This window comes from Physeter macrocephalus, chromosome 4 (genome assembly GCF_002837175.3).
Source record: "Physeter macrocephalus isolate SW-GA chromosome 4, ASM283717v5, whole genome shotgun sequence".
Lineage (NCBI taxonomy): Eukaryota > Metazoa > Chordata > Mammalia > Artiodactyla > Physeteridae > Physeter > Physeter macrocephalus.
In genome coordinates, this window is record NC_041217.1 from 110,434,790 (window position 1) to 110,448,002 (window position 13,213).

A 13,213-nucleotide genomic window follows, 5' to 3' on the forward strand; every position below is an offset into this window, starting at 1 on the left:
ATAGATCAGATAGATTTAATTGATATTTATAGGACATTCCATCCAAAAACAGCAGATTACACTTTCTTCTCAAGTGCACAAGGAACATTCTCCAGGGTAGATCACATCTTGGGTCACAAATCAAGCATTAGTAAATTTACAAAAAGTGAAATCATATCAAGCATCTTTTCCAACCACAATGCTATGAGATTAGAAATAAATTATAGGAAAAACAAAAAATGTAAAAAGCACAAACACACGGAGGCTAAAAAATACATTACTAAATAACCAAGAGATCACTGAAGAAATTAAAGAGGAAATCAAAAGATACCTAGAGACAAATGGCAATGAAAACACAATGACCCAAAACCTATGGGATGCAGCAAAAGCAGTTCGAAGAGGGAAGGCTATAGCAACACAATCCTACCTCAAGAAACCAGAAAAATATCAAACAATCTAACCTTACACCTAAAGGAACTAGAGAAAGGAGAACAAACAAAACCCAAAGTTAGTAGAAGGAAAGAAATCATAAAAATCAGATCAGAAATAAATCAAATAGAAATGAAGAAAACAATAGCAAAGATCAATGAAACTAAAAGCTGGTTCATTGAGAAAATAAACAAAATTGATAAACCTTTAGCCAGGCTCATCAAGAAAAGGAGGGAGAGGACTCAAATCAATAAAATTAGAAATGAAAAAGGAGATGTTACAACAGACACGGCAGAAATACAAAGCATCCTAAGAGACTACTACAAGCAACGATATGCCAATAAAATGGACAACCTGGAAGAAATGGACAAATTCTTAGAAAAGTACAACCTTGAGAGACTGAACCAAGAAGAAAGAGAAATTATGAACAGACCAATCACAAGTACTGAAATTGAAACTGTGATTAAAAATCTTCCAATAAATAAAAGTCCAGGATCAGATGGCTTCACAGGTGAATTCTATCAAACATTTAGAGAAGAGCTAACACCCATCCTTCTCAAACTCTTCCAAAAAATTGCAGTGTAAGGAACACTCCCAAACTCATTCTATGAGGCCATCGTTACCCTGATACCAAAACCATACAAAGATACTACAAAAAAAGGAAATTACAGACCAATATCAATGATGAATATAGATGCAAAAATCTTCAACAAAATACTAGCAAACAGAATCCAACAACACATTAAAAGGATCATACACCATAATCAAGTGGCATTTATCCCAGGGATGCAAGGGTTCTTCAATATACACAAATCAATCAATGTGACACACCATATTAACAGATTGAAGGATAAAAACTATATAATCATCTCAATAGATGCAGAAAAAGCTACAGCAATCAAGACAATATGGTATTGGCACAAAAACAGAAATATAGATCAATGGAACAGGATAGAAAGCCCAGAGATAAACCCACGCACCTATGGTCAACTAATCTATGACAAAGGAGGCAAGGATATACAATGGAGAAAAGACAGTCTCTTCAATAAGTGGTGCTGGGAAAACTGGACAGCTACATGTAAAAGAATGAAATTAGAATGCTCCCTAACACCATATGCAAAAATAAACTCAAAATAGATTAAAGACCTAAATGTAAGACCGGACACTATAAAACTCTTAGAGGAAAGCATAGGAAGAACGCTCTTTGACATAAATCATAGCAAGATCTTTTTTGACCCACCTCCTAGAGTAATGGAAATAAAAACAAAAATAAACAGATGGGACCTAATGAAACAAAAGCTTTTGCACAGCAAAGAAAATCATAAATAAGACAAAAAGACAACCCTCAGAATGGGAGAAAATATTTGCAAACGAATCAACAGGCAAAGGATTAATCTCCAAAATATATAAACAGTTCATGTAGATCAATATCAAAAAACCAAACAACCCAATCAAAAAATGGGTGGGAGACCTAAATAGACACTTCTCCAAAGAAGACATACAGATGGCCAAGAGGCACAGGAAAAGCTGCTCAACATCACTAATTATTAGAGAAATACAAATCAAAACTACAATGTGGTATCACCTCACACCGATTAGAAAGTCTACAAACAATAAACGTGGAGAGGGTGTGGAGAAAAGGGAAACCTCTTGCACTGTTGGTGGGAAGGTAAATTGATATAGCCACTATGGAGAACAGTATGGAGGTTCCTTAAAAAACTAAAAATAGACTTACCATATGACCCAGCAATCGCACTACTGGGCATATACCCAGAGAAAACCATAATTCAAAAAGACACATGCACCCCAATATTCATTGCAGCATTATTTACAACAGCCAGGTCATGGAAACAAGCTAAATGTCCATCAACAGACAAATATATAAAGAAGATGTGGTACATATATACAATGGAATATTACTCAGCCATAAAAAGGAACAAAATTGGGTTATTTGTAGAGACATGGATGGACCTAGAGAGTGTCATACAGAGTGAAGTTAAGTCTGAAAGAGAAAAACATCGTATATTAACGCATATATGTGGAATCTATAAAAATGGTACAGATGAACCAGTTTGCTAGGCAGAAAAAGAGACACAGGTGTAGAGAACAAACGTATGGACACCAAGCGGGGGAAGCAGGGGGCACGGGTGGTGGGATGAATTGGGAGATTGAGATTGACATATATACACTAATATGTATAAAATAGATAAATAATAAGAACTTGCTGTATAGCACAGGGAAATCCACTTTGCTGTACAGTAGAAACTAACACAACATTGTAAAGCAACTATACCCCAATAAAAATAAATAATAAATAAATACTACCTCCTCTGTTTTTTTTAAAGGCAAAATATGTGTAGGAGAGGATCTAACAAGCTGATTGATCATCTTTCTGTGCATTTATAAATACCAGTTTGAATTAAAATATTGTAAATAGAGAAAAACGTAAAAATCTAGTGTTCAAATATATGTACTTTAGTGAATTAATCACTTCATTCAACACATTTCATTTAAGAGAAAATATTTGCAAACGAATCAACAGGCAAAGGATTAATCTCCAAAATATATAAACAGTTCATGTAGATCAATATCAAAAAACCAAACAACCCAATCAAAAAATGGGTGGGAGACCTAAATAGACACTTCTCCAAAGAAGACATACAGATGGCCAAGAGGCACAGGAAAAGCTGCTCAACATCACTAATTATTAGAGAAATACAAATCAAAACTACAATGTGGTATCACCTCACACCGATTAGAAAGTCTACAAACAATAAACGTGGAGAGGGTGTGGAGAAAAGGGAAACCTCTTGCACTGTTGGTGGGAAGGTAAATTGATATAGCCACTATGGAGAACAGTATGGAGGTTCCTTAAAAAACTAAAAATAGACTTACCATATGACCCAGCAATCGCACTACTGGGCATATACCCAGAGAAAACCATAATTCAAAAAGACACATGCACCCCAATATTCATTGCAGCATTATTTACAACAGCCAGGTCATGGAAACAAGCTAAATGTCCATCAACAGACAAATATATAAAGAAGATGTGGTACATATATACAATGGAATATTACTCAGCCATAAAAAGGAACAAAATTGGGTTATTTGTAGAGACATGGATGGACCTAGAGAGTGTCATACAGAGTGAAGTTAAGTCTGAAAGAGAAAAACATCGTATATTAACGCATATATGTGGAATCTATAAAAATGGTACAGATGAACCAGTTTGCTAGGCAGAAAAAGAGACACAGGTGTAGAGAACAAACGTATGGACACCAAGCGGGGGAAGCAGGGGGCACGGGTGGTGGGATGAATTGGGAGATTGAGATTGACATATATACACTAATATGTATAAAATAGATAAATAATAAGAACTTGCTGTATAGCACAGGGAAATCCACTTTGCTGTACAGTAGAAACTAACACAACATTGTAAAGCAACTATACCCCAATAAAAATAAATAATAAATAAATACTACCTCCTCTGTTTTTTTTAAAGGCAAAATATGTGTAGGAGAGGATCTAACAAGCTGATTGATCATCTTTCTGTGCATTTATAAATACCAGTTTGAATTAAAATATTGTAAATAGAGAAAAACGTAAAAATCTAGTGTTCAAATATATGTACTTTAGTGAATTAATCACTTCATTCAACACATTTCATTTAACTTTGATAAGTCAATCATACCTATAATCTTTATAACATGGTTTCCGAAAATATAATCAACATAAAATATTGTATAAAATATCACGCTTTAAAAAAAAAACATTCTGAATGAAAAGTATATTTTTAAATGTTATTTGATATCATTAAAACCATTAAAAAATTTAAATACAAATAAGACCAAAACTGGATTTTCAGTGACTTGAACAATTAAAAAATTTGAAAACAAGTTCGTCTCCAATTTGAATTTTAGCTACTAACTAGAGAGACAATAATACTTTGTAATGTGGATAGAGATAACTTCTAGTTTGGATTTGAGTGCTGAAACAGATGGTTTTATTGGGAAATGTGAATATGATTTTACATTCAAATACAGATACTAGAGATCACTTAATAACAATTATTTTGTTTTCACGAGTTCTACTTTAAATGCATAAAGAGAACAAGGAATGAAAACTTTACATCCAATATGGGGAGAGATAATCTGGCACCTTTAGTTAAAAACAATAGTACACAAAACACCCTATCGTATTTCTAATAAATAAAGGAAAAAAATCAGATATTGTGATATGATAAAATTTTATGTTGCTACTCTTCTCTTCTAAGGTGACCAGGATTTCAACTGTTACAATTTTAGAACTTATGCAAATTTAAATTTAAACCGTGTGCTACCATTGGATTCTAAATGTTAAAGTTTGATATGAAATAAAAACATATTCATAAGTAGCCAAAAAAATTTACACAATGTACAATGATTGGCAAACAGAGGCCAATTCATACAGATGAAGATACATTTGTTTTAGCTGAAACAATTTTTCTAAGTAAATAAAATTTAGTTATGACAGCATCCTTATCAGAAAATTTGATTCCTCCTATGAAATTAAGTATAAATAAAAGCAATATAGTAAAGATTCAGGAACTCTGTAATTAAATTATTTAGAACTATTACTATAATTTCTGCATTCTTAGTCTTTGTACTAGTAAAATATGCTTCTCCCATTCAGTTATTTAAAAGTATTTTAGTTCTCTCATTATTCTTCATATGACCTTTGGCCTTTTTTTCTCTTGAGATTTTACATAGTCACTTCTCATATTCTTAAAAAATAAATCACTGCCTTGTCTATTAATTTTTCTTGATTTTTTGTTTTGTTCATCTCAAAAGTTCTCTTACTTTGACTTTAATATTCTGCTGGGTGAAAACAATTACAAAGATAAGAAACCTGAAGCTTAGAGATCTACAAATGTAGCAGGGACAGCAGTAATACTTAATTACCTAAATGTCAATACTTTGTTTTGCCTTTCTATATTACTTTAATGTGAATCTTTCAAAAACCTAGCTTAGTTAGCTGTAAGAGGTATTTATTTTTTACCTTGACATAGTTGAAGTATGCATTCTTTAGTTAGTCCCCTAGTTTGTGAACCTGCCATAATATAAAACTTGCCCCCATAAAATACAGTAAAATATAACTGAAAATCTTGTGATCCCTGTAGACTGCATATGCACTATGACATATGGAACAACACTGTGTTGAGATGTGGGTTCTACGTGGCTGGAGAGACTCATTCTTTAGGTGTCTTGTTCCATCCAGCTATTTAAATTTGGATCTTAGTAAAAAAGATAAATTATTGTATTATGGACATTCAAGGTACCTTCTGAATAGCTGACATTATAAATTTTAAGTTCATGAATGCTAAGGGTCAGCTTTCATACGAAATATAGAACATGAATCTGGCTGAGATATAAAGAAACAGATTTTTCTTCTATATCCTTCCAGATTCTTTAGGTTGATTAGGCTTATCTCTGCCTTAGAAGGTCACAAAATACAAAAAAGTCAATGATATCACATCTCAGGTTATTTGTAGAGACATGGATGGACCTAGAGAGTGTCATACAGAGTGAAGTTAAGTCTGAAAGAGAAAAACATCGTATATTAACGCATATATGTGGAATCTATAAAAATGGTACAGATGAACCAGTTTGCTAGGCAGAAAAAGAGACACAGGTGTAGAGAACAAACGTATGGACACCAAGCGGGGGAAGCAGGGGGCACGGGTGGTGGGATGAATTGGGAGATTGAGATTGACATATATACACTAATATGTATAAAATAGATAAATAATAAGAACTTGCTGTATAGCACAGGGAAATCCACTTTGCTGTACAGTAGAAACTAACACAACATTGTAAAGCAACTATACCCCAATAAAAATAAATAATAAATAAATACTACCTCCTCTGTTTTTTTTAAAGGCAAAATATGTGTAGGAGAGGATCTAACAAGCTGATTGATCATCTTTCTGTGCATTTATAAATACCAGTTTGAATTAAAATATTGTAAATAGAGAAAAACGTAAAAATCTAGTGTTCAAATATATGTACTTTAGTGAATTAATCACTTCATTCAACACATTTCATTTAACTTTGATAAGTCAATCATACCTATAATCTTTATAACATGGTTTCCGAAAATATAATCAACATAAAATATTGTATAAAATATCACGCTTTAAAAAAAAAACATTCTGAATGAAAAGTATATTTTTAAATGTTATTTGATATCATTAAAACCATTAAAAAATTTAAATACAAATAAGACCAAAACTGGATTTTCAGTGACTTGAACAATTAAAAAATTTGAAAACAAGTTCGTCTCCAATTTGAATTTTAGCTACTAACTAGAGAGACAATAATACTTTGTAATGTGGATAGAGATAACTTCTAGTTTGGATTTGAGTGCTGAAACAGATGGTTTTATTGGGAAATGTGAATATGATTTTACATTCAAATACAGATACTAGAGATCACTTAATAACAATTATTTTGTTTTCACGAGTTCTACTTTAAATGCATAAAGAGAACAAGGAATGAAAACTTTACATCCAATATGGGGAGAGATAATCTGGCACCTTTAGTTAAAAACAATAGTACACAAAACACCCTATCGTATTTCTAATAAATAAAGGAAAAAAATCAGATATTGTGATATGATAAAATTTTATGTTGCTACTCTTCTCTTCTAAGGTGACCAGGATTTCAACTGTTACAATTTTAGAACTTATGCAAATTTAAATTTAAACCGTGTGCTACCATTGGATTCTAAATGTTAAAGTTTGATATGAAATAAAAACATATTCATAAGTAGCCAAAAAAATTTACACAATGTACAATGATTGGCAAACAGAGGCCAATTCATACAGATGAAGATACATTTGTTTTAGCTGAAACAATTTTTCTAAGTAAATAAAATTTAGTTATGACAGCATCCTTATCAGAAAATTTGATTCCTCCTATGAAATTAAGTATAAATAAAAGCAATATAGTAAAGATTCAGGAACTCTGTAATTAAATTATTTAGAACTATTACTATAATTTCTGCATTCTTAGTCTTTGTACTAGTAAAATATGCTTCTCCCATTCAGTTATTTAAAAGTATTTTAGTTCTCTCATTATTCTTCATATGACCTTTGGCCTTTTTTTCTCTTGAGATTTTACATAGTCACTTCTCATATTCTTAAAAAATAAATCACTGCCTTGTCTATTAATTTTTCTTGATTTTTTGTTTTGTTCATCTCAAAAGTTCTCTTACTTTGACTTTAATATTCTGCTGGGTGAAAACAATTACAAAGATAAGAAACCTGAAGCTTAGAGATCTACAAATGTAGCAGGGACAGCAGTAATACTTAATTACCTAAATGTCAATACTTTGTTTTGCCTTTCTATATTACTTTAATGTGAATCTTTCAAAAACCTAGCTTAGTTAGCTGTAAGAGGTATTTATTTTTTACCTTGACATAGTTGAAGTATGCATTCTTTAGTTAGTCCCCTAGTTTGTGAACCTGCCATAATATAAAACTTGCCCCCATAAAATACAGTAAAATATAACTGAAAATCTTGTGATCCCTGTAGACTGCATATGCACTATGACATATGGAACAACACTGTGTTGAGATGTGGGTTCTACGTGGCTGGAGAGACTCATTCTTTAGGTGTCTTGTTCCATCCAGCTATTTAAATTTGGATCTTAGTAAAAAAGATAAATTATTGTATTATGGACATTCAAGGTACCTTCTGAATAGCTGACATTATAAATTTTAAGTTCATGAATGCTAAGGGTCAGCTTTCATACGAAATATAGAACATGAATCTGGCTGAGATATAAAGAAACAGATTTTTCTTCTATATCCTTCCAGATTCTTTAGGTTGATTAGGCTTATCTCTGCCTTAGAAGGTCACAAAATACAAAAAAGTCAATGATATCACATCTCAGGGAATGTCATGTCAAGACTGATGTTATATGATCAAAAACAAACAAATAAACAAAAACAAACTAATAGAGCATACCATATGTAGGAAAAGGAAAAATAAGGAAATATAAGGAAACTATGCCTTCCCATGAACTCTGTCATAAATGCATAGAAGGCCTTCTGGGAATTTTTGAAAGCCTACTGAATCAGGCTCATCTCTATTAAAACTGACTGCAGTATTTTTAAAAAGGATCTAATGCATGAGTTACGGCAAGAGTGAATGATTGACTTTAAACAAAATACTCTTGGAAACAAAATTAGGGATTATAAATGCAAAAGAAGAAAGGTTTATGGAGTAATTACAAAATGTAAAATACTCTTGACTTATAGTACATCTACTCATATTCAAGAAGAATGTTATTTTCATATTTGCTAAAGATCAATGGCAATTATAATCACATTAACATGAAAAACTGTTTACAGCATTTCTATGAATTCCCATCTTAAAAAGGCTTATCTATTCTATGTCTACTTCCAATTTTGTAATGTTTGACATAATTCAAACAAGTCTCTCCTAAAAAAGCAACGGCATATAAAAACAGCCCCTAAAACTTCTCTCCAAGCAAATACCTAACAATTTTTATTTATTTGAAGGAATATGGAAGAATTAGGGCTATGATCCTGTGTTTTACAAGTGATAAAAATGCTAATAATGGAAACTGCTTTATTATTTTGCTAATATGTTTGTAAAATTGCCCTTTTTTACTTAAAAGACTTCAATGATTCAGTATTTATGCTATCTTAAATGAGTGCTGCTCATTTAAGCTGCTAAATATAAGGGCAGCAACTATGGATATTTCTGTCTTTTTCCCAATTTAGGGTACTATTCTGATGACATCAAATGGTTTCAATCTACAAAGCTTAAAATTCGTTTATAGAAATAATGAATAATAAAGGAATAATAAATTGTATTACTTACCTTTCCGGAAACAATCTTTTCATAAATCTGAATTGGTTGGTCTGCAAAGAATGGGGGGTAGCCAGCTGCCATTTCATAGATTAACACTCCTAATGCCCACCAATCCACTGCCTTATTGTAGCCCTAAGATAAACCAACACCAAATGTCAATTATTACTTAATTCACTCAGAGGAGAATGAAGTCATAAATTATTTCAAAGTGATCTTCAAGCATATGAAAATTTTTAAAAAGCAGTTGCTGAGCAGTAATTCAGGATAAAATAAAAAATAAAAATGTATCAGGTCAGATTTGAATTAAACAAAGGGGAGAATTCCACATACTGAAATTGGATTAGGAAATATTATTAAATCTTCTTCCTAAAATCATTAAGAATATTAAAGACAATAAAAAATGCCCTGTTTAATTGGGATAATTTAGTTGTTGCTCAACAGTAGGAAGGGAATTGGACCAAATTACCCCTTAAAGCCCAATCTCGTTCCATAATATTATGAATCAGGTTTTCTAGAGAATACTCAGAAAGGTCAAAAGTTTTGAAATGAAAGAGTAGATACTGTACTTCATAATAAACAGTGGAGTTGACTTCAAAATATTCTATATTGTTGGGGTTAAGAGGGTGAATATACTCGGGATAATCCCATCCACTTCACAGGATCTTATGAAAGCTAAAAGTTTAATGTGGAACATAATAAATGTAAATATTTAAGTATACTTTATTCATCTAGTGTTTTGTTTCTCATCTCTAAAAGGTATACAAGAAAGATAACTAATTCATGGGATTTTGTGGGGACTACATCAAATGAAAGGAAATGTGTATAAAGAGTGTATTGCAAACCAAATGTACAATTCTAAGGTTTCTTATTTGGGCTTATTTTTTCATGTTAAGCCTACTAAAATTAAGATTTAGAAGTATTGATAAGAAAATAAATAAGAATAAAATATTAACATGTTTATATGAAGTTTGTTATCAGCCATAATCAGTGTTAACTGGCACAAAAGATTATGAAAAAAAACAAAAGAACTTGATCATGGAGAGAAATGAGTTGAGTTCTTGCCAGATCTTTTGGTCTGCCATCAGATACAGCCTTTAATTACCTTCGCCACTCCCCCTAGTCCAACCTTTTTTCAAAATTTTAGCTTATAAACTATTTAATTTTCAAATTACTGGCTAAAATATAATAATATAGAGAGTTTTTATTTCCTGCTTCTGTATGTTTTTAAAAAGAGAGACTAGTAAAATAGGAATAGCACTTTGTTTTGCTAATAGAAATGGCATCAACTTTGCTTTAATTCTTTAAATTCAACTCATTAATAATGTAATTACCATGTTTTTTTGCTATAATGAAAGCATGTAACGTTGAAACAGATCCTTTTACCAAACTTTGATTTCTATGTTTGGGATTGTGTACTAATGTTCATAATAAGTATTCCAGATGCTTTCAATACCCTAGGTATGGAAAACTAAAACAAATCAGTATGAAAAACTAAATTATAATAGAAAAATGGGCAAAGGACATGAACTAATAATTCATACACACAAAGAAATACCAAATGGCTATTAAGCATTTAAAAAATCTAATAATCAGACATAAGACTTAAAATAATTAGATCTCATTTACTGTCTATCAAATTAGTAATGGTTTTTAAGACAAGAATACCCAATACTGGAGAAAGTGTGGTGAAACAGGTACTCTCAAACACTGCTGAGAAGTGCAAAATTGTTACAATCTTTTTGGACAGTGCTTTAGCAACATGTATTAAAAGCCTTAAAAATGTTCATACTCTCTGACCCTGTAATTCCACTTCTAGGAATCTATCCTAAAAAAATAATTTAAAATATAGAAAAAACTTTATGTACAAAGATGTTTATCACAGTGATTTATAATTGAAAAAAACGAAATAACCTGAATACTCAACAATAGAAGAATGGCAAAATACAATATGGTACATTTTCAAATAAGCCATTAGAATTATATTTGCATGCTTATCATTCAAGTGAAAAAGCTGAATACAAAACTGTACATTCACTATAACATGCATAGAAAAATATATTAAAATGGTTTTTTAAAAAGGCTACCTCTATGGTGAGATTATAGGTTTTTTCATTCTTTCTTTATATTTTTCTATATTTTCCAAATTTCATACAATGAATATCTATTTCTTTTACCACATATATATACACACATACAGTTTTTAAAGTTTTGGTGCCTACTATGTTATCATTATTTGTTAAATTGTTAAATGTACTTAAAGAAGAAATATGGTAATGATATTTAGATTATAAAAGACTAAAAGTTATAGATGATATAAATTATGTAAGATAATGAGAGGAAAGCTGAAAGAATTCTTTTATTTTATTCTAATACTTCTGTAGGTTAGCCAAATTTCAATTATTCATGGGGTAGTTATTCAATGTGTAAATATCAAAGCATCTGTGTTATCCCTTTCTCTTTCCTGGCTCCTGTGCCCAGTTATTATCAGTCTCTTCTTTCTGTCTTTCTCCACCAAGGGATGGCAGTAGAAAGGAAAACAAAAGTTAAATCATCCTTTGTGATATGATTAAAAATTTCTCTCACCACATTTTGCACTGTTTAGAAAAGCAGAACTGTATTCAATAAGACTATAACCATTCAATTGCTATAATATTCCTATTTTTAAACTAAAATTTTAAAAAATAATTCACATACTTTTTTTTCATTTAAGTGGTAAAGTTGAAACAAAGGAAGAATTGACAACTAGTACATGTCATCTTTAGTTTGCCTCTTGGTGTAACCCAGAGCAAGGGCCTCCTCGCCCTCCTGTATTGGGAATAATTATGAAAAGGCTATGCTTTTGGCTTCAAAACATGGATCTAGAGGTCAGATTTATTCATACTAATTCTCTCAAATTCAGAGTTAAAATCACCAGTTTATGGGATTACTGGTAGACTCTAAATAATTACTTCTTAGTAATTATGAACAGATAGATTTAAATTCATATTTAGATTAAATAAACATGTAAAATTAGATCAATAAACTTTTTTTTAATAAAAGTCCACAGTGATGCATGCCTTATATTTCTACTTCTTACATAACTACATTATAAATATACCTTGCTGAGAATTATTTCTGGAGCCAAATATTCTGGAGTGCCACATAATGTCCAAGTTCTGCCTTTAACTCTTTTGGCAAACCCAAAGTCTGTGACCTATAAAAGACAAAAAACCTTGTAAACATTTATTATTTCATAATAAATGTACTACTGTACCTAAGTTGAAAGTTAAAAATCACAGTTAAAATTAACACCATGAAAAAAATTAAGTCAATGTAATTGAGACTAATCCAAGAAGGCACTGTTTAGTGAATAAAGGTTAAAGCAACACATGCTGGAGAACCTTTCCCTGACACAAACAAAGAAACAAATGAACCAAAAAAAAAATAGTTTTAATAAAAATGAAGCAGTGCTAGGAGTGTTCCTTAGGTCCAGCATTGTCCTCTGCCCTTAACTACATCCTCAGAAGTGCAAAAGCATCACTGGGAGAATCTTAATAACTGCGTAGAAAGGAATGCTCTCATTCTATTGATAGTACAAATGGAAAGAAAACACTACCACCAGTCCATTATTGGTAGCTGGGCCTCCTTTGGTAGCTACACTGTAGCGTTAAAAAGCATGGACTCTTGGGGCAGGCTGACGGGGTTCAAATTATGACTCTACCTGTGTGACCTTGCTGTTCCTTAGTTTCATTAACCTTAAAATGAGGATAACAATAGTATTTACATTTCATAGTGTTATCAGAATTAAAAGAGGTGATACATGTAAAACACTTAGAATAATGCCTGGCACTAAATGAGTACTCACAAATTTAGCTATTATTTCTTTACGCAGGAGCCTGAAATCAGTTCACAACTATAGACTAAGGGAGATAGAAACAGGT

General features: G+C 31.5%; 1 protein-coding gene across 2 annotated transcripts in view; it reads right to left on the bottom strand.

The window, feature by feature from the left end:
- Nucleotides 1–13,213, bottom strand: part of PRKACB (protein kinase cAMP-activated catalytic subunit beta) — a 171,829-nt gene that overhangs the window by 29,881 nt on the left and 128,735 nt on the right. For both annotated transcript variants that reach the window (XM_007106167.3, XM_007106168.2), the window contains exons 7-8: nucleotides 12,391–12,486; nucleotides 9,303–9,425 (exon numbers count right to left, since the gene is read on the bottom strand). In XM_007106167.3, coding sequence (XP_007106229.1) covers nucleotides 9,303–9,425; nucleotides 12,391–12,486 — 219 coding nt within the window. The remainder of the gene's footprint in view (nucleotides 1–9,302; nucleotides 9,426–12,390; nucleotides 12,487–13,213) is intronic.